The following is a 25,306-nucleotide window of genomic DNA, read 5'->3' as shown; positions in this document are numbered from 1 at the left end:
CAATACGGCACTGTATATGTATGTGTGTATTTGTGTGTGACGAGGGTCTCATGCATCAACCTACTATCTCCTCAAAAGTACAAAAAAAAAATCAACACACACTGATTTTTGTATTGTTGTCTAACATTTCTAACAGAACAAACTGCATGAAAATCACTTACAAGTTATTGTTTTGTTTGTTTGTGTGTGTTTCTGCTCAAAGTCTCAATAGAAATGAATGGAGTGAAGGGGCGGGACTATCGCGGGACACCCACTTCAAGATGGCGGCCACTCTGCACGTCGCTCCAAGTCGCTCTAGGTCTGGGCGTATCTAGTGTTATATACGATATCTGTGCCCGCGGACGGCTCCTCTGACTCGTCGAAGGAGGGGGCGGACACAGGCTCCGCGTTTTCGATACATGTCTATGACCTACCCTCGCTCTTCTGTTCTCTTCGACTGCTCGATTTTCAATATGTCCCATATATAAAGCTTGCCAGAGGTACGAAGAAACGTGGCGAACTGAATTTGTAACGCAAATGAGTAGTCGGGACGAGGGGAATCATTGTACTCTTCTGAAAGGGAAACAATATCAGGGCAAGTATGTTCACTATATGACATGCGTCATATTTTGCCACACATCCAATAAAATTTCCGTATGAAAAGTTTTGCTCTGTCTTATAGCGCATGTAAACTCGGTGACCTTCTGAGAGCGTTATTTTTTGATACAGCTATAGTAATGGATTCCTCTAATAGTGCAAGTGTAGTGAGCAGTAAGTGGGGGCACCTTCGGGATAAAAAGTGAACAAAATAAATCTTGTCTGCTCCAATGTTAGGTAAACCATGCTGACTGCTGCCAAAGGCACAAGGCTTTCCTTAAGACTCTTCAGAAGTATCTGTGACAGAGGTAAAGCCTAAACCCTAACCCAACTCAAAAGAAAAAGTGCATCTTTAACTGACTTCACTGCCCCCCCTCCAAACACAAATTTAGCCTGAATTCCAATATGACCAACACCTTAATGCTACATAACTGTGGGCATGTTACCGTTAAGAGCACAGCCATATGGCCTGTGTCAAACCCCAGGGGCTCGGTGGGTCAGTCTCAGGGGTTCAGTGGAGGTTAAGACATAATCTAGAGCTAGAGAGCAAGCCATAGCCCGCTAACAGACATCGGCGTCGTCATGGACGTGCACCGGACATTTTGGTGGGGGCATGGACTCAAGTGAGAAAAAGGGCACTTCTTCTAATTTATACATGAATTAATAATGGGACATCTTTGACTTACCCATTTATTTGAGTACCCTTCCACGCACATAATTGTTGAATACTCCGCAGATTTCTCCAAAATATTATGGACTTTTTTCTAAAGTATTCACCGGGTTTCTCACAAGAGTAGACGACAACAAAATAAACTGTGACACCATCTGTAGTTTGTATGCTACTAGTCTGTAGTAAATATTTAGAATAACTGAAGGGCGGGGAGTCGCTGTCGTCACAGGAAGTTTCATACTCCTTGAATGCTAACAAGCTAAATCCATTCCACACATTCACCATCCACACACAGATGTAATTTCTGAATATTACTCCGCGGCGGACTAATATGCGAGCGCATTGGCCTGCGGTTCCGCCTGTGCGCTCGGGACCTGCTTTGGATGAGTCACAGAACTTGACGAGACCAGAAAAAACACTTACGCCGCTTCTGCTGCTAAGAAGTAACGATACTTTTACTACATTACAACTATCTACATGTCGCTTGCTACTTTTATTTATCAATTATTGCTGATTTATCAACTATTTCGTGCGCGAGACGACGACTTTTACTTCTGCATTGGGCCAAGCAAATTGAAGCGCTAGTGACGTTTAAGTCTAGTTCACCAATCAAACGACACAAAGTCACATGACCTCACATAAACGTCATCTACGGTGCTTCTAGGTATATAGGTATTAACACTAGATAAGCCACGTGGCGGCCATTTTTGGAAGGTCGTCGTTACCATGAAGACAACGGCACGCTACTCGTGTTGACGTGTACACGAACAAAAACAACAGCTTTTATGTATTGTAGTTTTTTTTCTTGGACTGTCTTGCCCAAACGTGGATATTTCAACTGACTTATAGCGTGAGAAAACACCGTGCAGTGAATTGCAGATGTTTTTGTTGTTTTATTTTTTCTTTATTTACTCAGTACTTGAGAAATCAAGCCGAAAGGAGGAGAAGAAGAAGATTGTAGTCTTCAGAGTCTTCCAGATTGCTCAATTTATGTTAAAATTGAAAAAATAAAAATGCGGGATCCCGGCGAATCCCCCCAGAACCCCCCTATGTTTTGTTTTGTTGTGTCAACTTTTTCATGCCTTTGGTGTTTGCATGTCCGAATATAGCATTGCGCGAGATAATTTGCTTTAATTATTGGTTTTATGGAAATAAATGGTACTTTAAAATAAACCTAATCTTCACACAATAATGAAAAAAGACTTAAGCAAACCAACCTATACTCGAAACAGAAATCCGGTACATGCACAACCTACTTCCGAATTCGGCAAACCGGGTAAAAGGACTTCCTCCTCGCTCAGACACCAGTCATAAAGAAAAGAAAACTTCATAGTCTCATGTCAGCAATCCACGTTACGGTCGTTAGTATAGCATACACAGGAAGGCAGCGCTTCCATATTCCGCGTTGGTCACGTGATGTTCCGCATGTATGTTGAAACTCGCGACGCAACATACGCTGAGCTGAGAAAGGGGGGGGAAGCCGTAGCGCGCCGGGCCTCCAATCCATATGCAGTTAAGAGCCTTTGTGTAACTCCTGCAGAAACAATGCCTGCATGTATCACATCTTGTATTGTTTTTTAAGTAATTTAATGTGCAAATGTGCACATCTACAGTTAAAAACGAGTTTGTGAAGTTAATTGAGAAATGGGTTTATTTAAAGCCAGAGTGGAAATGGTTGGTTTCCGTTAGGCAAATTGTGCGAGTGACTCACTCCGGCAGTGACGACAGACAGGGAAAAGCTGGAAGTCACGTCTTTAGTGAGATGTAGGCTACAAGCTAATGCATCAAGCATGCTAATATTTGCAGATGGCTTGCTAATTGTGCAGATTAATACTAACCTCATATCGATTCACTGTTTGTGTTTCCAACTTTTTATGGCAATTGACTAGGTGACTGGGTTAACAGCGGGGGCGGTAGCCTTAGCAAGGGAGCACAGACTTCCCTCTCCCCAGCCACTTCATCCAGCTCTTCCGGGATCTTGTTCTTTCGGTCACGACCCACAGTTCGAGACCAAAGGTCATAGGCCAAAAAGGCCTGATAGGACTCCTTCTTCAGCTTGACGACATCCCTGACCGCTGGTGTCCACCAAAGGTTTGGGGATTGCCGCCACAACAGGAACCGATAACCTTACGGCCACAGCTCCAGTCAGCCGCCTCAACAATGGAGGCACGGAACATGGTCCACTCGTACTCACCCACAAATAAGATGATTTGACTATTGTAACGTTATTTGTGCTCAAATATCTAGATTATTGTTCTGCTGTGGTTCGCACCCCAATTCCCCTTGTCCACTCTGTCCCTCTGCCTGTCCCCGAAAACCTTTTTCTGTCCGGAAAACAGCAGAATAAATAAAATGTCTTTAAAATAAGCAGAGAGACTATATCAAACTCCCATGTTACACAGCAAAACTGTTCCAGCACAAAAGGCATACAGATCCACCGTTAAAAAAACTTTTGGTTTTGGAGAATTGCAGCTATTTTACGGCACACAGAACCAGTGATGTTATGTTGTAGCTTTCCTTTTTTGCAAACAATAGTGTTGTATGACTTTATGTTGAGCTGTATGAAAAATTCTACCGGTAAAAAGAGAATAATGCTCAGTTTTGATTGACATTATAAACCAAATTTAAAAATTATTACTTCCGTAAAGGCAGAATTTGGATACAGCATTTTGATGCCTGTGATGAGATTGTGCAGGGGGTCATACACTTGGCCCTCAGTGTACAGTGTAGATATACCAGCAAAGCAAATAATTTTGTATGGCTAACAGTTGGAATCTGGCCGTTTGCATACGTTTTGGTTGAAACCAAGAAACCATGCGGTTTCTTGTTTCATGTTCACTTTTGCAAATGAAGCGTTATTTTTTTCACTTTTTCATATGAAAAATGCAACCATTTAAATTGAATCCTGGCTATTCATCCGCACGCTTACATGAGACATAGCAAAGGAACAGACTTTGTGACTGGCTAAATCTGTGATAGCAAGAAGTAGGCAGCAGATGGCGCTTGGATGAACTACGACCTCCACCTTTTTTATGGCTTGGATTGTTGATTATTTTCTACACTGCATGTGACTGAATGTATTTTCTCTGTGATGGCAGTGTCGGATCATTTACATTGGTTGGGTCCTGCGGAATTAAGGCTGCTCATTAGAAATGAAGATTCCAGAATAACCACCACATCTGGATTAGCCAATGGTAAGAATGTGTGCATTACAGTCCTATGTGTATTCTGGTTGGCTCTGGGAAAGATTTATCTTCATTGTCTTTGGAACATTGAGAAAAAAAACGCAATATTTTCAAAGTGTTTAAAAGAATAGAAACTATCAAGTGGAATTGGTATCGTGTGTGTGTATATATATCGTAGATTTGATTTCTTCCATAATTAACATTAGATTTACTCTGATTTCTGAGCATTTGTCTTAATTAAATGGATCTTGAGACAGTGCAGCTACGTAGTTGGTGTCTGCGAGCTAGACTTGGCTCACCCCGTGGGGAACTCGTTTGCTTTTTTTAAAAAAAAATTTTAAATAAGTATTTAACACAAATAAGTATTTTTCTCACTAAATATATTTCCAAATGTGCTCTAGACATGCAAATTTTACTAGATGTTGGGAACAACCAAGTAATCTATACATGCAAACAAAGTAGTACAAATAAGATCAGAAATTAAGTGATGTGTAATAATATGAAATGACACAGGGAAAAAGTATTGAACACATGAAAGGAAAAAGGCATGGAAAGCCAAGACAAGACCTAAAATCTACGTGTTAATACTTATTTCAGCCGCTGTAATTATACAAGTATAAGCAGTAGTCCTTCTTCAACAGCCTCATGGCCTGGGGAGAGAAACTCCTCCTCAGTCTTCCTGAGAAACCTGTATCGTTTCCCTGATGGCAGGAGGGCAAAGAGTTAATCTTTGGGGTAGAGTCTCCTGACTCTTGATCTGCTGCACTTGGTGTAGAAGTCTCACAGTTTGGGAAGGGTGGTTGGACCACCCTCTTCAGATCCAGTTGTCCAGTTGGTCACGCTTGTTGGTGTTCCCCATCCAGAGGACAATGCTCTCACTTAGGATGCTATCCACAGTATGAGTATAGAAGTTACTGAGCACTGTGACGGGGGAGCTCAGCCGCCTGAGATGGTAATGATGTGGGTTAGCCTTGTTTACCAGAGTGCTGAGGTGGTGTGACCATGCCCGGTCCTGGGAGATGTTGATGTAGAGGTACCTCAATGTTTCCACCTTCCCCACCAGGGCCCCATTTATGCTGAGTGGTCGAAAGCTCCTCTGCTGATTCCAGGAGAAACCCACTTTGAGTGTCAAGGTTTTGGTTGTTCAGCTCTGATCCTGGACCTGAGGTCATCGAGCTTGAAGGATGCAAAGCAGTGCTGTACACAATGAGTCTACTCCTGAGCTCGTTCATGATCCCATCTCATTTTCCTCTCAGCTCCTAAGTTCTTAGTGTTGTTTGTTTCCCATAATATCTTCCTTGCCCATTTGGAGCTGTGTCTGACTGTGTGCAGGCAGTTTTTCGCAATGTCAATTAGTGTTTTTGTATGTTATCCAAGAAAGTGCAGGTTGTGCTTATAAATAAAAAATGACAAACTACATTAAAATAAATTAAACTAAAAGTTTAATGCATTATTATATTGTTCCATATCTCTGGTGTAACTTTTCTGAGATATCTAGCCTTGATAAAACAGCAAGCCATTGTTTGTCTTATGCTAAGACATTCCCAAGCGGGCGCCATCCAAGGTCCAGCAACGGAAAAGTGGTGTTGCAAACAGATCAGCTCTCTGGTCTGTTCAGCTTTGTCAAGCTTTGTAGACAGGCTTTGTAATAGTATCTTTCGGCTTGCCCTAAATGTCAGGTGCAGAAAAATGTTTTCCATATCTCACTCCATGGTTATTTTTTTCTTCACAAGCTCCAGAGGCTAAACTTGTTCAACTCTTCATTCATGGGACATGGACACAATTCTCATCTTTTCGGCTCTAACCACCACCACAATAGATTTGAAATGACACGAACAAGATGTGCTTTAATTGCAGACTTTCAGCTTTAATTTGATGGGATGTACATCCAAATCAGGTCAATGATGTGGAAATGTTAAGTTCATGTATGTAACCCCCATTTTTTAAGGGGACTGGCTCGCTGCATGCAAGCATCACGTATCGTCCGGTTAAGTCAAGTTTCAAAACACCTCAATGACATACGTAGCCATTTCCAGCGAGTGATCATTCCAAGTTGTCTGTTTTATGTACAAGAGATCTTGTTTTGGAAAAACAAAGACTCAATAGTGGTGGCTTTGTTGCTAGCGTCATTATGAATCCAACTCGACTACTCGGCAGGACCGGCAGCTGGGTCGTCTAATTCGTCACTGAGATGCTGTGGCTTGAGCTCAAGAGAGCAATTCACACCAGAATATCCCAGGAATCTTGCTGAATTGCAACAATTAAAATAAATTTTAAGAGGAATGGTCCAAAATTAATCCGAATCATTGTCCACATCTGATCTGCAACTTCAGGAAAGGTTAAGTTGAGGTTATGGCTGCCAAAAAAGGATCAACCATTTATTAAATCAAAGGGTTCACTTAGTTTTTACTCCCTGTCCTGTGAATGTTGGCTTTTTATTTTCAATAAAAATGTTAAAACTCAAAATTGTTTGTGTGGTATTAGTTTAAGCAGAATGTTTGTTTGTTCTCAAGATTTATAGTTGGTGAAGATCAGACTACAGTTGATGATGAATTGATGCAGAAATTTAAGAAATTCCAAATAGTTCACATACTTTTACCTCGCACATTAACTCACAGTTTCACTGGATAGCCACCGATGGAATGAAGGTGCTTGGTTCTTATAGAGGGCTTACTCATACCAGAAAGCCCTGACGACTGGTTAGAACATCTGCCTCCCAGTTCTGAGGACCTGGGTTCAAATGCAGCCTTGCCTGTGTGTAGTTTGCATGTTCTCCCTGTGCCTGCGTGGGGTTTCTCCCGGTACTTCGGTTTCCTCCCACATCCCCAAAACACGCATGCGACGTTAATTGGAGATTCTAAATTATCCGTCGGTGTGAATGAGTGCAAATGGTTGTTATGTTTATATGTGCCCTGCGATTGGCTGGCGAACAGTTCAGGGCGTTCTTTCTGTGTACCAAACCCTGCGCGTTTATTAAACTGCTATTTTTGAAACTCTCCATTGAATTGGAGTTGTGCGTTTTGGGTCCCGTCCTTTATTCAGACTCTGACAAGGGGATCTAAATTCTATTTTCACTCACTCTAACAGATTGGGTACGCTGTTGGCAGCAAGTGGAAAACGGGCTGCAAAACTAAACAGTGGATATGAGAGAAGAGTTCATAGTTCCAAGCAAACTACACTAGCACAAAATTCTTGATTTTGTTCTTATTGTGGTGATTTGAATTTTCAGACAACACTGTGTGTGTGTGTGTGTTTGTTTGTGTACATAAGGTGTGTCAGAAAGGCTTTCAATGCAATATGTACTGTGTCTGTGTTTGTGTGGGGGGAGGGTATATATGTACAACCCCAATTCCAATGAAGTTGGGAGGTTGTGTTAAACAAATAAAAAAGGGAATACAATGATTTGCAAATCATGTTCAACCTATATTTAATTGAATACACTATAAAGACAAGATATTTAATGTTCAAACTGATAAACTTGATTGTTTTTAGCAAGTAATCATTAACTTAGAATTTTATGGAATCAAGCAAGAATGGGACAGAATTCCAGCTACAAAGCTTCAACAATTAGTGTCCTCAGTTCCCAAACGTTAATTGAATATTGTTAAAAGAAAAGGTAATGTAACACAGTGGTAAACATGACCCTGTCCTAGCTTTTTTGGAACATATTGCAGCCATAAAATTCTAAGTTAATGATTATTTGCTAAAAACAATCAAGTTAATCAGTTTGAACATTAAATATGTTGTCTTTGTAGTGTATTCAATTAAATATAGGTTGAACATGATTTGCAAATCATTGTATTCTGTTTTTATTTATGTTTAACACAACGTCCCAACTTCATTGGAATTGGGGTTGTATATATCAATATAATATAAAACATACAGTATATAGCCTTTGAATGTGTCTTGGTTGATATGTTGTGTATCCATTGTTTTTGTGTGTTAGGATACCAGCAGGCAAATGTTGTCATCTTGCCCAAACATCTGGCCAATGATTTTGAAGTGTTTTGCCGCAGCAATCCTGCACCTTTGCCACTCCTCTACTGCAGCCAACCGGGAGAGACCTCATGCCCACTTCTGGCAAAAGATGCTGACATCAGGTATCACATAATTATGGATTTTGTCTTTTTGGTAAGTGTAAGTACGTAATTATTTATGTTGAGCTGAGCCTCTAATGCTTTGATTTTCAATATCCAAAGTGAGATATTCTTTTTCGTATATAGTTGAATTTATTGAATATCCAGTCAAATTTACAAAGACAGCATTTGGAATGCCCTAAGCACTTCAGTCCATTATAAAGAGTACACACATTATTTTTCTGCTGCATTCATTGCCGGTTGAGAGTCATGAACTTTGTCCTTCACAGCCCAGGAATGAACTGTCTGGAAGTGTGTTGTCTCCTCTGGGACAGACAGTACAGACAATAACACAATAACAACATTCAATTGTTGTTTTCCACTTCAAGAAGAATAACTGAACAGTTGAAGTTGGAGTCTCTCTCTTTCTCTGAGACCTGTTGACTGTGGTATATAATGATAGTTGTGTGTAGTATGTGATTTTGCTTGCTTTTTTCTGTTTCATCAGAACAGACATCTCACAGTACCGAGTGTATCAGGATGGTGTTCTGGTAAAAAGTGTCTCCAGCCTGCAGAACTATAGTGATTCACTCAGGTGTCCTTGCAAAGAACAAACACAACAAATGCATTTTGATTAATTAAACACAGTTACACGTTGATGTTTAGAGCTTTTTCAAGATAATTATGCAGAAGATGATTCATTTATTAAATGAATAATTACATCAATGAAGCCCAGAGTATGGAGCTATCTTTAAAACTCTGGTTTGTAAAGTAAAAGTAGAACATCTATGGATTTGTGTCTTTAATTTGTTACAGATTTACAGACACGAATACTTTTTTTTGTTTCCTCTACATTTAAAGCAATATTTAATAGCGTGTAAATGTGGCTTTATAATCCTTAATCTGTTAAATAGATGAAATTCTTATTTATTAGAATTCAGACTTGACATGTTTTCTCTTTTTAGGACTATATCGCAGAAGCAGTCTGTGCCTTCTGACGAGTGGTCAGACATGGTTTGTTTCTATCTGGGCTGCAGCTTTGGTTTTGAGGGCAGCCTGAAGAAAGCTGGAGTTGTTGTCAGGAATGTGGAGCAAGGCAGAAATGTCAGCATGTACAAGGTGTCAAACAAATGTGTCAAGGTCCTGTCTGTACATTAAATTAATTGTATGAGGGGCAGTCAAAAAGTAATGAGCCCAATTTTCCCCAAGCCTTATTTATTGCAATAGAAAGGCACTAGACATAGAAATAAAGGCCAAAAACTGGGGATTTATTATTTATTTATACGTTTCAATATGCTGCACGGTGGGCGACGGGTTAGCGCATCTGCCTCACAGTTCTGGGGACCCGGTTTCAAATCCCAGTCCCGCCTGCGTGGAGTTAGCCTGTTCTCCCCGTGCCTGGGTGGGTTTTCTCCAGGCACTCCGATTGCCTCCCACATCCCAAAAGTATGCGTGCTCGGTTGATTGAAGACTCTAAATTGCCCATAGGTGTGAACGTGAGTGCGAATGGTTGTTTTTCTATGTGCCCTGCGATTGGCTGGTGACCAGTTCAGGGTCTACTCTGCCTCTCGCCCGAAGATAGCTGGGAAAGGCTCCAGCAGCCCGTGACCCTAGTGAGGATGAGCAGTAGAGAAAATGGATGGATGGATGGGTGTTTCAATATAATCTGCCTTTTTTGCAACACTGACTGTGTATCGATGAACAGGGATGCATGCCAGCACTAGGCTGCTCTTTAAACCACTTTTTTACAGCTTGCTTTACTTGTTCGTCATCAGAGAAGTGCTGACCCCTAACTCCTTCATTTAAAGGTCCCATATTTTGGCTATTTAGACCTCCATAGGGTATAAGTGTCGATTTCATTAAAAAAAAAAAAAAAAAACCCTTGGTTTCGTCATACTCGTCTAGAAAAAGGCCCCTCTGACAGCTACTTCTCTCTTTGAGCCAGTTTTGTATCCGCTTTGTCCATATTTGGCTAAGACCGCCCCCTTTCCTCTGATTGGTTGCCCCCGTGTAGAAGACCGACTTAAGAATCAAAATCATCTTTATTTGCCAAGTATGTCCAAAAAACACACAAGGAATTTGTCTCCGGTAGTTGGAGCCGCTCTAGTTCGACAACAGACAGTCAACTGACAGAGAACGCTTTTGAGACATAAAGACATTGAGAAAAACAGCCACTGAGCAATAAATGGTTGCTTGTTATCTGGTAATGCCGGTACAATTTTTTTTTAATTCTTTTTTTTTAATTTATTTTATTTTTTTAGAATTGTGCAAAAAGATGCAGAGTCCTCTAGCACTTAGAGCAGTTTGAATGACTAATATAGCAATAGTCCGGTGCCATAACCATTGTACAAATGTCGCCGAGACTTCAAGGAGTGTATGCAGTTTAAAGTGACTTGTAGCGTGATAATCTGGGACAACGTTGATTGTGCAAATGTTGCAGATACTCCTCAGTCAGTGTGCAAGTGGGGCAGATGCTACTCTGGCGTGAGTGGGCAGTATTGGTCAACAACAGATATGCAGAGAGTGCAGCGTGGCGAGACTACTACAGTGAGTTCACGAGTATGTATAATTGGCCCGACAGAAATGTGACAACAAACTCAAGTCAAAAACTGCCAGCATGTTGCAATGGAATTGTAGGTTAGGTGTTTAAGAAGTTGATTGCAAGAGGGAACAAGCTGTTGGAATGTCTGCTAGTTCTAGTTTGCATTGATCGGTCGCGCCTACCTGAGGGAAGGAGCTGGAAGAGCTGATGACCGGGTCGTTGGCTAGTGTGCTATTGTTCTCAGCTTGGGGTGATTGTCGCTTGTAATGGGTCAGCGATTGGAATGCATGCCATACTGATTTAGAGTCGTTAGCGCTAAACTGTTTTTCCAATTTTGCTGCATAATTTCTCTTTGCAATGTTAATTTCTTTGGTCAGCTGGTTTCTAGCTTGATTATACAGGGACCTGTCCCCGCTCTGATATGCGCCTTCCTTAGCTTGGCGAAGTATCTTAAATTTGGCAGTGAACCACGGCTTGTTGTTACTGAATGCACGAAATGACTTTGTTGGTACACACACCTCTTGTGAGAGCACACGTGTTTATGTTGACAGCATCGGCTCGGGAGCGGAGAGGTCGGCGGAGATCTTCGCTAGTGATGTAGATAAGCTCAAGAAATTCGAATGACCTGAGGACTCTCGGCAGAAAAACGTCTGGACAATTTGAATTCATATTTCACATGTTGTCTGAGGCACCATAGAGCCAATATTACATCCCAAATACTAGAAAAAGTTGGTTTGGTAAAATATGGCATCTTTAAAGCTCCAAAAAACATGTATACGTCGCACTGGAGTATAAGTCGTATTTTTAGGGGGAAATTTATTTGATAAAATCCAACACCAAGAACAAACATTTAATCTTGAAAGGCAATTTAAAATAAAAATAGAATAGAGAACAACAGGGTGAATACGTGTACGGTATGCTAAAGTAACACATTCAGCTAACGTTACATGACGCAAAAACAACGAATTGAGAACGTGCCTGGTATGTTAACGTAATATATTAAGAGTTATTCAGCTAACTATAGCATAAAGAACATGCTAACAAGTTTAGCAAACCATCAGTGTCACTCCAAATCACGAAATCCAATCTTCATCCTCGGTGTCACTTCGAAACAACTCCGCCAACTCCGGAGGTCGGCGATGCGCGGCTTCCTCTTCTACGTCGCTTTCGTCAGGCCTAGAGCGCCCTCTTGCGGTTGTCAGTGTGAAAATACAACGTGAGATTATATAATAATGTGTTCATAATTTCACATATAAATCGCTCGGGAGTATAAATCGCACCCCCGGCCAAACTATGAAAGAAACTGCAATTTATAGTCCGAAAAATACGGTAGTATGGACGGGTCATGGTTGACCAGCCAATGGAACTGATGACTTCATGCTCTCCTTTGCTTGTTACAGAGGTCAATCAAAGCAGGGTCTTGTTCTTTTCTTTAATCCTTGACACACACTTTTTGACTGTGCTGTAGCCTATTGCAGCTTCCCCATACACATTTTGCAACCTTTTGAAAATGTTTAGTGGCGGAACTCAATCATACCGCTCTGCTTCTGAGAGGCATCCAACAATTACATCCTTTACATAATGGCTGACAGGAAGAGGATAGACTTTAAAACTTAAAAAAAAAAAAAAAAAAAAAAAACTCCAAAAGACTCGTAAATATACAGTATGTTATGTGTTAATATGTATTATGTATTACGTTGAATGCAAAAACTGTAGAACCAACAGAACATTTTTAATTTTATGGGCCCTCTATGCATTTCACAAAATGACAGCCTAATTACTCCACAAACCTTAGAAATATGTGGTTGGTTAGGTGTATGGTAACTATGAGCCAATTTAATTATGTTATTAAATACTGCCACAAATACAACAGACAGAAAAAAATATATAATTCAACTAAAATAATGATAATAATTATTAATGAATAGCGAAAACAGAAAATTAGCTATTTAATTTGAAGTTCTGCTCTGTTCACGATCCAGCTGGTGCATGCCCTTATTCGAACGTCACTATCAAGGAGGTAACGAACTTCAGCGGAGGATAGATCAGACGTCCCTCGATTTAAGCTAGCTCCTGGAGGCTCCTCGATTCTAGCTCCTCGTTCCTCGATGGGCGTTTAAGACATATGAGACACGCATTAATATGGTGGTGTGACGACAACTTCCGGGCCGCGTTCAATGTTTTGTGGAACAAGGAGCTAGCAACGTTGTAGGGAAGGGACTTGAGATGCACCCATAGTTTCAAGTCTAAAATGATCAATGGTTGAATTAAATTGGGCTCATTACTTTCTGACAGTCACCCTCGTAACTGAGTTGGAATGCTAAAATGGTCTTGGCGTGTGCTTAGTCAATGGCCATTGCCTTTATCAAGTGATTACTTGTTTATAGACTGCTGTTCCCTGTATTCGACCTGGTGTTTTCAATTGCCCTCTTGTGGTGTCGATGCGTCCGGTTCCATCTACCATGCTGGATGCAGCAGTCCAGGTCACTCACCTTAACCCACAAGCACATGGAGCCCCAGTGCACATAGGGGATGCAGGTACAAAATCACATTGTTGCCTCTGAAACACGATTTTAGAGGAAATTGCCTTTTTCTTTGAAGTAAATGTGAACTTTGGCTTTGCATGTTTAGCTTTCCTTGGCATACAGGACCTGTCCAGACCAGACTATGGGGATCAAGTTGAGCTGCAGTCTGGGGATGTTCCAGTCTTTTGGGCCTGTGGAGTAACTGCCATAGAGGCAATCGTCAGCAGCAGTCAGTCTCATCTGTTTGAAAATATTTAGTTGTAATGTTGTTATTTTGGCGGCATGGTGATCAACTGTTTAGCACATCTCCCTCACAGTTCTGAGGATCGGGTTCAAATCCCGGCCCCGCCTATGTGGAGTTTGCATGTTCTCCCCGTGCCTGCGTGGCTTTTCTCTGGGTACTCCGGTTTCCTCCCACATCCCAAAAACATGCATGATAGGTACAACCCCAATTCCAATGAAGTTGGGACGTTGTGTTAAACATAAATAAAAACAGAATCCAATAATTTGCAAATCATGTTCAACCTATATTTAATTGAATACACTACAAAGACAAGAAATTTAATATTCAAACTGATAAACTTTATTATTTTTAGCGTTTTAACCATTAACTTAGAATTTTATGGCTGCAACACGTTCCTAAAAAGCTGTGACAGGTGGCAAAAAAGACTGCTAAAGTTGAGGAATGCTCATCAAACACCTGTTTGGAACATTCCACAGGTGAACAGGCTAATTTGGAACAGGTTGGTGCCATGATAGGGTATAAAAGGAGCGTCCCTGAATTGCTCAGTCATTCACAAGCAAAGATGGGGCGAGGTTCACCTCTTTGTGAACAAGTGCGTGAGAAAATAGTCGAAGGGTTTAAGGACAATGTTACTCAATGTTCAATTGCAAGGAATTTAGGGATTTCATCATCTACGGTCCATAATATCATCAAAAGGTTCAGAGAATCTGGAGAAATAACTGCATGTTAGCGGCCTGGCCAAAAACCAACATTGTATGCCCTTGACCTTCGATCCCTCAGGCGGCACTGTATCGAAAACAGACATCAGTGTGTAAAGGATATCACCACATGGGCTCAGGAACACTTTAGAAAACCAAATTTCAGTAAATACAATTCGGCGCCACACCCGTAACTTACTACTTACTACTATGCAAAGCAAAAGCCATTCATCAACAACACCCAGAAATGCCGCAGGCTTTTCTGGGCCCGAGCTCATCTAAGATGGACTGATGCAAAGTGGAACAGTGTTCTGTGGTCCGACGAGTCCACATTTCAAATTGTTTTGGGAAATTGTGGACGTTGTGTCCTCTGGGCCAAAGAGGAAAAGAACCATCCGGACTGTTATGGATGCAAAGTTCAAAAGCCACCATCTGTGATGGTATGTGGCTGTGTTAGTCCCAATGGCATGGGTAACTTACACATCTGTGAAGGCACCATTAATGCTGAAAGGTAAATACAGGTTTTGGAGAAACATATCCTGCCATCCAAGCAACGTCTTTTTCATGAACGCGCCTGCTTATTTCAGCAAGACAATGCCAAACTTTGTAGTAAAAGAGTGCAGGTAGTAGACTGGCCTGCCTGCAGTCCAGACCTGTCTCCAATTGAAAATGTGTGCATTATGAAGTGTAAAATCCAACAACGGAGACCCCGGACTGTTCAACAGCTGATGCTGTACATCAAGCAAGAATGGGAAAGAATTCCACCTACAAAGAAAGCTTCAACAATTAGTGTCCTCAGTTCCCAACCGTTTATTGAATTTTGTTCAAAGAAAAGGTGATGTAACACAGTGGTAAACAGTGGTAAACATGACCCTGCCCCAGCTTTTTTGGAACGTGTTGCAGCCAAATGATTATTTGCTAAAAACAATAAAGTTTATCAGTTTGAACAGTAAATATCTTGTCTTTGTAGTGTATTCAATTAAATATAGGTCGAACATGGTTTGCAAATCATTGTATTTTGTTTTTATTTGTTTAACAACAACGTCCCAACTTCATTGAAATTGGGGTTGTAGATTGAAGACTCTAAATTGCCCGTAGGTTAGACTGTAAGTGCGAATGGTTGTTGCCCTGCGATTGGCTGGCGACCAGTTCGAAGATAGCTGCGATAGGCTCCAGCATGCCCGTGACCCTAGTGAGGATAAGGATATATATATATATATATATATATATATATATATATATATATATATATATATATATATATATATATATATATATATATATATATATATATATATATATATATATATATATATATATATACACACACACACACACAACTACAGTACTGTAGTTAAAAATATTGCCGGAATGAACTTCGGGTTCCCATAATGCTTTTTGCTGAATACGTTGCCAGGACCGTCAGCGTGGGTAACGGTTCCTTTGCTTAAGTTCACATCAGTCAAGCAGAGCAAACCCACTTTTAATAGGCTTGTGTGTGTGTATATGCACCTCTCAAAAGTATTACATATCACCATTGAATTGCACATATGAAAATTATAAATGTATATATAAAATAATAAATAATAGGTAGAGATTTAATTCAATGTATTTGTTCAGGTTCTATCTGGTATGAGAGAATTTGCAACATGATTTATCCTCCTTATTAATGCAACTTAAGTACTTCATTAGCCCACAAGGCCCCAGGCCTTTGTAACCGGCTGTAAAAATATATTTCACCACCTTCAACATTTTTTTTTTTTTTTTTTTTTCCCCCCCTGATTTTTTTGTATAGTTGATGATCACCTAATGGAAACAGTGGTAAAAAAGGACTCATGTTGCTTGATTTCCAGAGCCATCTTTGGCATTCAGTCACTCGCCAGGCTGCATGTTCTTGACTGATGTGAAAGACTCCTCCCTCGTCTCTCATACCCCTGACAGCAAGAAATCTCAAGCCACAAGCCTCACTCCGGAGCTGACCCCCCTCTGCTTCCAGATATCCCAAAATCCGTTGTTGTACAGTCTGGCATCACAGAGGGCTGTTGCAAAGATCAGGCAGCTGGATACAATCATAGGAGAAGATCCAGGTACTGTAGATGATTACTTACTACAGCATATCACGGATGTACCTACTTGCACATCTCTTACATCATGTCTTGAGGTTTTATTTTTCAAACATCAAATAGCCTTATAGTATCAGTTATATATTAAATTCAAATATGCAAAAATTCATTAAAACATCTCTTGCCGAGATAATGTCATGCTGAATAGAAGATTGACTTAAATGGCAAATACATTCCAGCAAGTTGTAAAAGTTCTTGGTCTCAGCTGAAAAAATCTGATGTTAAAAATGTGAACGATTGAAATAATTTTTCTCAGCCTAGAAATTGCTGGAAGTTATTTTGTTGATGTTTGTGTAATGTCTGAGTGGTCCTCCTCATTGGGCAGGAAATTGATTCTCACTTTTTTAACCTCTGTCAAACAGGTCTACGGGGGATCAAAGCATTGTTTATTCAAGATGAACTTCTACGCTCGTGCCTCGCACTCGCTCACTCGTCATCTGTTGCCATAACGACAGGTTTCCCCACACACTACATGCACAGGTACATACACCTTTCAAAAATCTCTGATGGAGTTTAGATTGTCATAATTCTAGGAAACAAGATAATGGTAGTGTATTTTCTGAGCTGCATAATTTAAGGTTGAGCCTCATCATCACAGCACGAGGCTCTGTCACACCTAAACATACATTTGACTTGTTTCACCTTGAGCCCTCCTGATGAGACTGATGGCCCACCCGGAGCTATTGCCATGGCAACCATGATGCTTTCCCTTGGCAAGCAAGTTACAATGATAACGGACAGGAGAGCCTTGTCAATGAACCAGGCCATCATTGATGAAGCTGTGAGGACAGGTAAGACTTTTGTGCTGAAGCTTGAGTTTTTGTTGTTTTTTAAAGGCAGTTGCACTACCCTCAGCAATAACATGAATTCAGACCATGTTGTTTTCATTTTGCCAAAATTGACAAGTTTGTGTCTAAATGTGCCATTGCTGTCAGGCGGAATCCTCACACCTCCAAAATGACCACTTTTCAGAAAACAAACAAACAAACAAAAAAACACCATCTTAAGTGAGTTCCCAAACACTGCTTCATTCAAGTTGGTATGATACCATATATTGCTATCATATACCGTTGCACACTCACATCAACACATCACGCCGAATTGATTTATGCTGTTATGCTGCATGGCTTCAGCAGAATGAGGAAATAGGCAGTTTTACAACACTTCTCAGAGATTTTGAGCATTCGAGTGTCAATAGATTTGTTCTCAAGCTATTTTCACCACTTTGAATGGGTTAATATTGCGGAAAAATTATAGAAAAAGTGATGACAGACCAATAGGGTCAATTTGTGAAAAAATCTGAATTCGACCATTGTTGGTTTTCGCCCGACAGCGACAATAGGGTTGTTGATTTTATTTTTATTTTATTTTAAATTTGCTATACAGCCAAAGGCAGAGGTTGGAAATATTTCGCGCTGGCCTTTGGGCTATTGCTCCCCCAGTGCACATTTACCAAAATTTGTAGAGGTTCTGTTGACTCATCTCAGGGAGGGAGATAAGTGCATGTTACCCTGGACAATTGGGCACTAATACTGGACTCCAAGCAGCAAGCCCTGGGCTTCTCAGTGAACCTTGAAAAGGGATTGTTAATGCAGAGTCAGCAACGTGACTTTCTTGGGCTGGAAATATGGGGAGACACGCTCACTTCTCTTGCTGCTCCAGTCTCTGTCCCTGTGGTGCTGTCTTCACGTCCTTGTCTCTGAGAGGTACTGGTTAAATCTGTGGGTGGAACTTCATTCCAGATTGGGGGGGCTTGAAACTGTATGTGATGGGTTCTAGAGCAGACATTGGAGGTGGATCTGTTCTTGAGGCAGTGCATCCGCAGGATCTTTCCTTGAAGGTGGCCAGCAAAGTCGTGGTTTGCCGAAATTGTCAGTCTGCAAGGGGTTTGCTCTCCTAGGCAGGGAGGAGGTGTCTCATCCCAGCCGGAATTGTGTCAATTCCAACATTATTACCAATTTATGGTAATAATGTTCTGTTGAAGAACTTCCATCACAAGGCACTTGGGAAAGAGTTCTCATTCTCAACTGTCAAGGTTTTTTTTGTTTTTTTTTTGTTTTTTCTCCGCTACTTTATATATACAGGCCACGTGTGAAGGCGTTCATTGTGGTGTCTTGTCAGGCCACAAGAGAGTACTGGTATATACAGTGTATAAGATGTTGAGCTGTGTTCATCTCCTTCAGAAAACGTGTATTGTTAACATTTCGTAGCAATTTTTTATGCAGAATAGTATACATGTGATGACTTTTAAAATACAGTAACAGGAAAAAATATTTTTTGACACAATAGCTTTAGTTTCAATGCATGCATTCAAACAACATTAATGATTTTGTAATTCCATCCTCAGGTGTCCTGAAATCAACAATTCCACTGGTCATCTTCGAAGAAAGTGTTCCGAACTCTGCACTTCACTTTTTGTGTCACCATGGAGACCCGACTAAGCCAAGGTCAGTAACTGCCAAGTGCACCAAAGCATGTAAACTAAATGGCAAGTAGTTAGGCATTTGTCCTCTTCCGATGTGAATGATTAATGGCTGAGTGGATAAATGTGACAAAAAAGTCTCATAAGGGTAAACTCAATGACCACTCTGAGGAGATGTTGGAATGACAGACTACCTCCAGTTTCTTGCTTTGAATTGCCTTTGAGGCGACAGTTGCTCACCTGGAAGGACTTAGGCTTTGAAATCATAGGGTCACGTTCGAGGCCTGTCGCGGACAAAAATAAATTGCTATTTGTTGGAGGGATAGAAGTATGCTTACTGGATACTGTTGAAGTGCCTTTGCGTGGAACACCCCCAGACACAGCTCAAGAGTGCAGTCACCATGGTTTAACATTAACACCCGCCAAATGCAGGTGGATTTCAGCAGTAGCAGGTAGCAGGACCACTCCCGCTAGCCACTTTGCCGGGTTGTATTTCGATTGTGAAAAGCAGTGGCTCTACTCTGAGCCCCTCCCGGATGACCGAGCTTCTCACCCTATCTCTAAGGGAGAGCCCGGACACCCTGTGGAGGAAACTCATTTCGGCCGCTTGTATCCGAGATCTTGTTCTTTCGACCCACAGCTCGTGACCATAGGTGAGGGTAGGAACGTAGATTGACCGGTAAATAGAGAGCTTCGCCTTTCGGTTTAGCTCCTTCTTCACCACAACGGACCGATGCAAAGTCCGCATCACTACAGATGCTGCACCGATCCGCCTGTTGATCTCCCGTTCTATTCTTCCCTCACTCGTGACTCCAAGATATTTGAACTCCTCCACTTGGGGCAGCATCTCATCTCCGACCAAGAGAGGGAACGCCACCCTTTTCTGACTGAGGACCATGGTCTCAGATTTGGAGGTGCTGATTTTCATCACAGCCGCGTCACACTCTGCTGCGAACCGCTTCAGTGAGAGTTGGCGATCACAGCCTGATGAAGCCAACAATACTGAGGCCGCCAAACCGGACCCCCTCTACCCCTCGGCTGCGCCTTGAAATTCTGTCCATAAAAGTTATGAACAGAATCAGTGACAAAGGGCAGTCTTGACGGAGTCCAACCCTCACTGGAAACGAGTCTGACTTACTGCCGGCAATGCGGACCAAACTCTGACACCAGTCGTACAGGGACCGAACAGCCCGTATTAGGGGGTTCGGTACCCCATACTCCCGAAGCACCCCCCACAGGACTCCACGAGGGACACAGTCCATGGTCTCACCCGAACTCTTCCCATGCCAGAGTTTTTGCCTCAGCGACCACCAAAGCTGCATTCCGCTTGGCCAGCCGGTACCCATCAGTTGCCTCAGGAGTCCCACAGGCCAAAAAGGGCCGATAGGACTCCTTCAGCTTGACGGCATCCTTCACCGCTGGTGTCCACCAACTGGTTCGGGGATTGCCGCCACGGCAGGCACCGACTATCTGACGGCCATAGCTATCTGACGGCCACAGCTCCGGTCGGCCGCCTCTGAAATAGAGGCGCAGAACATGGTCCACTCAGACTCAATGTCCCCCGCCTCCCCCGAGACGTGGTTGAAGTTCTGCCGGAGGTGGGAGTTGAAACTCCTTCTGACAGGGGATTCTGCCAGACGTTCCCAGCAGACCCTCATAATACGTTTGGGCCTGGTGATCAGGTGACAGCGCGGCCCCTCTCTTCACCCGATTGTCCAATAACAGAACTCCAATCGGGTGGGTGCAGGCCCGGCCACCAGGCGCTCGCCTTCTCGCCCCACCTCCAGGCCTGGCTCCAGAGGGGGGCCCCGGTGACCCGCGTCCGGGCAAGGGAAACTTGGATCCAATAGATTTTTTTCTTCATAGAGATTTTTGGAGCTGTGCTTTGTCTGGTCCCTCACCTCGGACCTGTTTGCCATGGGTGACCCTACCAGGGGTGTGAAGTCCCAGACAACTTAGCTCCTAGGATCATTGGGACACACAAACCCCTCCACCACGATAAGGTGACACCTCAAGGAGAGGAATTGGATACAATAAAACCACATATTTTGGGTGAAGAATACCTTAATTCCACAGCTATAAGATACTTACAAAACTTGGATAAAGTTTACCAACCATTTGTGATTACATTTCAACCACAGGGGCTGAGTTTAGAGAGGGCTAGTATAATTTGTGTTCCCCAATATTGATGTTCTCTATTAGAACTTATTATTATTATTTATTTCATTGATGCAGGTCTGCCTACTTTGGCAGTATCAAGTCTTTCAAAAGAAAATGCAATGCCAAATGACTTCAATCATTGTTTTCCATAAAATCCACATGGTTTTATGAAATGAAATCCACATATGGTCTGCTAACCTTACCTGACACACTCATAATACAAGCAGGAACAAATGTAAGTTTCTTTGTCGTTTGTTTGCTTTTGTGCTGTTTCGCTAGCTAACAACTTTCTCATTTGTTTCCTTTTGTGCTGATTCATTAGCTAACAACCAATCAGAGTGATCAATTATCATCAATGGGCGGTGCCATTTCGCTGCAGATGACCTGATGACACGTCAGCCAATTAGTGCGGCATGCACGCGTCACGTGATGCATATTGTAGTACCAATGGCTTTTAGCTGGATTTTATTCAGTTTTTCTTGGTAACACTTTTTACTGTTGTCAAATAGGTAGTGTGGGTAGTATTTACCCAAAATGCCCCAAAAAAACGATCTAAAAAAAATGATGTAAATTTTAGATTATTTTCATGGATTAAATTTACCACTCTCCAAAATAATTTGTTACAATGTATCGAAGAACCATGATTGTTATAATATGTGTTACCAGGTATGACCACTTAGTGGCAATAGAGCGTAGTGGACGAGCTGAGGATGGAAACTACTACAACATGAGGGGAGTAAACATCAAACATCTGGTAGATCCAATTGACGACCTATTTCTTGCTGCAAAGGACATTCCAGGAATTACCACTACAGGTAGTGAACACATCTGTGTGACAGTAAGAAAAAAATTGAGCAGCTGATAAAACATTCATTTTTGCCAGGACAGAAATTGCTAATGTTTGATTACGAGCTAAATTATACTTCATTTTCCCACTTTATTTAGCATGAAAAACATGACAATCAATGCAGTTTCTGTTCAGTTTACAGGTTAGGGTTGTTTCAAATATATGGTGGACATAGGAGAAAATAGAAAATGATTGCATAAGTAATGATGCAGAGCGTGACATTAAGTTGTCTGTATTAAATACAATTGCAAATAGCAGACTAGAGAGATATTATGTCTGTGGTGCACTTGCATCAATAAATTGTCTCCCTTTTAACAATCTAGCAAACTTATGTAGGGCCGTGCTACTACACTCAAATACACACTATCCTACCAATGTCATCCCGTTTGCTCAGCACATCTTATCCCCTGCAGGCATTGGTGATGGTGGAAATGAGTTGGGGATGGGTAAAGTGAAGGAGAAAGTCAAGAAACTGATGCCAAAGGGGGATCTGATAGCATGTGACGTGCCCGCCGACTACGCCATCACTGCAGGTTTGGATTAACAGACCATCTTCTTCTGCTACCATGAACTCAAAGTTCCTGGGCTGGTTGGTGGAAAAGCCACTATTGATATATGCGAGAGCGGCCAAAAAATAGACCGAGCTCTCCGTAAGGCCAACTTCACCCTCCACGATCATCATAGGCCGATTATGAATTAAGGCGTTGAGTGGACACACGAATACAAAAGTATTGTGATGGATCATTTCTGTTTTCACTCTCTTTACCACTTGCAGGGGTTTCTAACTGGGGAGGGTACGCTGTCGCCTGTGGCCTCTACCTGCTCAACACCTGCCCCGCCCACCAGCGATACCGAAAGAAAGGCCTGGGGGTTGATCACCAAACCCCCACACAGCTACAAGACTGGACTGCGAATCTGCCATCTGTGGACAAGGTTATATGCACGTTTGCATCAATTAGAATCTATCTAACTGAATATCTTTGTGAATATTGATCTCTAGGAGGAGTCAATCTTGTCAACTCTCGTGCGTTTTGACATTCGAAGTGGGAGAACTGCGCATCTGGCCATGGAGGTGGATGGCTTGACCTTTCATCCTACACATTCTGACATCATCACCAGACTACTGGAGGTCACTCTTGGTTCAGCCAAATGTAAGACTTCATTGCACATGCAAGTTTCTTTTTGCCGTTCATTGCATGTTGCTTTTGGCTAAAACAAATGCTCGTTTTATAATGTATTTTGGTTGTAAACGTGGTTATATAATTGTATCAATGTCATTTGTTGACTATCTAGAGACAACTCATGCCAACAGTAGAATGGTGACGTTCAACAGAGTGAAGACCTCCTAAAATCTGAAGAGTCCCGTCTCCTACATATATCTATTTTATCTTTAGGAATCATGCTTTGTTCACTGAGAAATGTAAGAAAATATTTAGCCTAAACCATAGCCCTTTATTTTCTTGTATCAAATTGTAATCAGTAAGTTAGGCCGACTGGAAATGTACTAAAATGTTTGTGTATGATGCGATTCTGTTTAATGCATAATCTGATTCATGAAATGATTAACATACATTTTAGTTTGGGTATATGACAAATTAAATAATTGAATCTCTTGTTGTACACTGGATAACAGTAGGAATAGATTCTCTGATGTTTCATCCCTCCATAGACACCAATGTACGACTGCTAGCTGTAATTTATTCATCCACAATAAATCATGTTAAATGAATACCCATATGGTCGTGTCAATCAAAACAGAACATTATTATATTTTTAGGGAACCATTAAAATGTGCATTTGTACCTCATGTTTTCGTCTGAATGTATGCCAGTTGTGTCAGAAAAGATTCGGGACTGGGGTCATTGTGTCACAGAAGACTTCAAAACCAAACTACGAGTTTCGACCTTGACTGTGGGCCAGAAGACCAACCAGCACATCTACAAAGACATCCTTGTTTCGTTTCATGCTCGAAAAGAGCTGTGGCAGGAGAAATCGTGATTGCGTTGCCATGGCAACGCGCATGGTTACAATGCCCTGAGCATCTGACAGGTCCTGGCCGGGAAGAACATCGCCGTCCTGGACCAACTTCCCTACTTAGCCTACTGTCCTGTGTGATGTTTGTTCTGTCTTTCTCAAGCTCAAAGGGGTCATCAAGTGGACCCGTTTTGAAGACATATTTGGACAATATTAAGATGGCCATGACGATATCCCGGATCCTGGAAGAATCCTTCCAGGAATGCATGAAGCCAAGGCAGACTAGGCTTGGAAAGAGTGTTAAGACTCCAGGGAGTTTACTTTGAAGGGGAAAAGTTGTAGTTTTGATTTGAAAACTATCTTTTGTGACACCAGTCCCGGAACCTTTTCTGACACAGTCTGGGACTTTACTAATTAATCAGCAGAGGATCAGCATTTTGCATCACCAGTCCACCCAGTAAGTGTCTTCCTTACTATGCTTGGGTGGTTGCGGCTCAGTAGGTAGAGCAGCGACTGAAGGGTCGCCGCTTCGTATCCCGGCTCCGACTGTCCGCATGTCAAAGTGTCCTTGGCCGAGACACAAGTGGGCCTGGCAGCGCCTTGCATGGCAGCAGTCGCCCACTGGCGTATGAATGTGTGAGTTTGTGAATGTGAAGCTTTGTAAAGCGCTTTGGACACTGTGATGGTGTAAAAAAAAAAAAAAACTCTTGCAGTTCTCTAATGGCAAACAATATCAACACACAATGGTATAAATAGGCTGAGATTTTTTTGGGATGAGATCATTCAACCAGTCGCCAAATTCCTCAGACTGCCTAACTGTAAATTATGCATTTACTGTTTTCATTAACATGGTGTATTCATCATTCTGACAGAGCTATGCGTAACAAAATGATAACAACAATGGGTGACCCACACATTCCAACACATTGTCGTAGTTCTTTTAGTTTTGAAAAATACATTTTTCACCTGTCTTGTTGACGTCTGATCACGCACAATAATGGATCTGTAGGCCTTTTTAACGCTGAAAATCATCGAGGCACAAAACACAAACAAGGGCAACTCCTGAAACTGCGGAAGCGGATTCCTGCCTCACCAGAAAAATAAAGTTCAGTTTTAACATGACGAGTTGTCACGTTGAAACATGATAAATTTGACATCCGGTTTCAGGTCTTCTTTAAAACCTTTGGCCGTATTATTATTTGTTACAGTATTATAGAAGGGCAGCTTAGCTAGTAACATTTGAGTTAGCTATCCGTTTTCCAGG

The 25,306-nt window shown here is 41.7% G+C and overlaps 1 protein-coding gene across 6 annotated transcripts; it reads left to right on the top strand.

The window, feature by feature from the left end:
• The first annotated feature begins 391 nt into the window (after window positions 1–391).
• On the top strand, window positions 392–23,809 carry dglucy (D-glutamate cyclase). 6 transcript variants are annotated; one of them, XM_061696514.1, is made up of 17 exons: window positions 392–574; window positions 814–884; window positions 4,345–4,440; window positions 8,378–8,531; window positions 9,016–9,102; window positions 9,473–9,626; window positions 13,437–13,587; window positions 13,681–13,803; window positions 16,370–16,603; window positions 17,002–17,119; window positions 17,288–17,430; window positions 18,987–19,086; window positions 21,888–22,036; window positions 22,482–22,601; window positions 22,844–23,001; window positions 23,069–23,219; window positions 23,362–23,809. In XM_061696514.1, coding segments are annotated over exons 2-17 (2,004 nt in total). In that variant the 5' UTR covers window positions 392–574; window positions 814–820; the 3' UTR covers window positions 23,364–23,809. The 6 variants fall into 6 exon arrangements, with proteins under 6 accessions (XP_061552498.1, XP_061552493.1, XP_061552497.1 ...); XM_061696509.1 differs by having other exon boundaries at window positions 9,473–9,647; XM_061696511.1 differs by having other exon boundaries at window positions 455–479; window positions 9,473–9,647.
• The last annotated feature ends 1,497 nt before the right edge of the window (window positions 23,810–25,306 follow it).

The sequence above is a fragment of the Phycodurus eques genome, chromosome 14 (genome assembly GCF_024500275.1).
Source record: "Phycodurus eques isolate BA_2022a chromosome 14, UOR_Pequ_1.1, whole genome shotgun sequence".
Taxonomy (NCBI): domain Eukaryota; kingdom Metazoa; phylum Chordata; class Actinopteri; order Syngnathiformes; family Syngnathidae; genus Phycodurus; species Phycodurus eques.
Note: the sequence above shows the minus strand (reverse complement) of the source record. Positions and strands in the feature narration are given on the sequence as shown.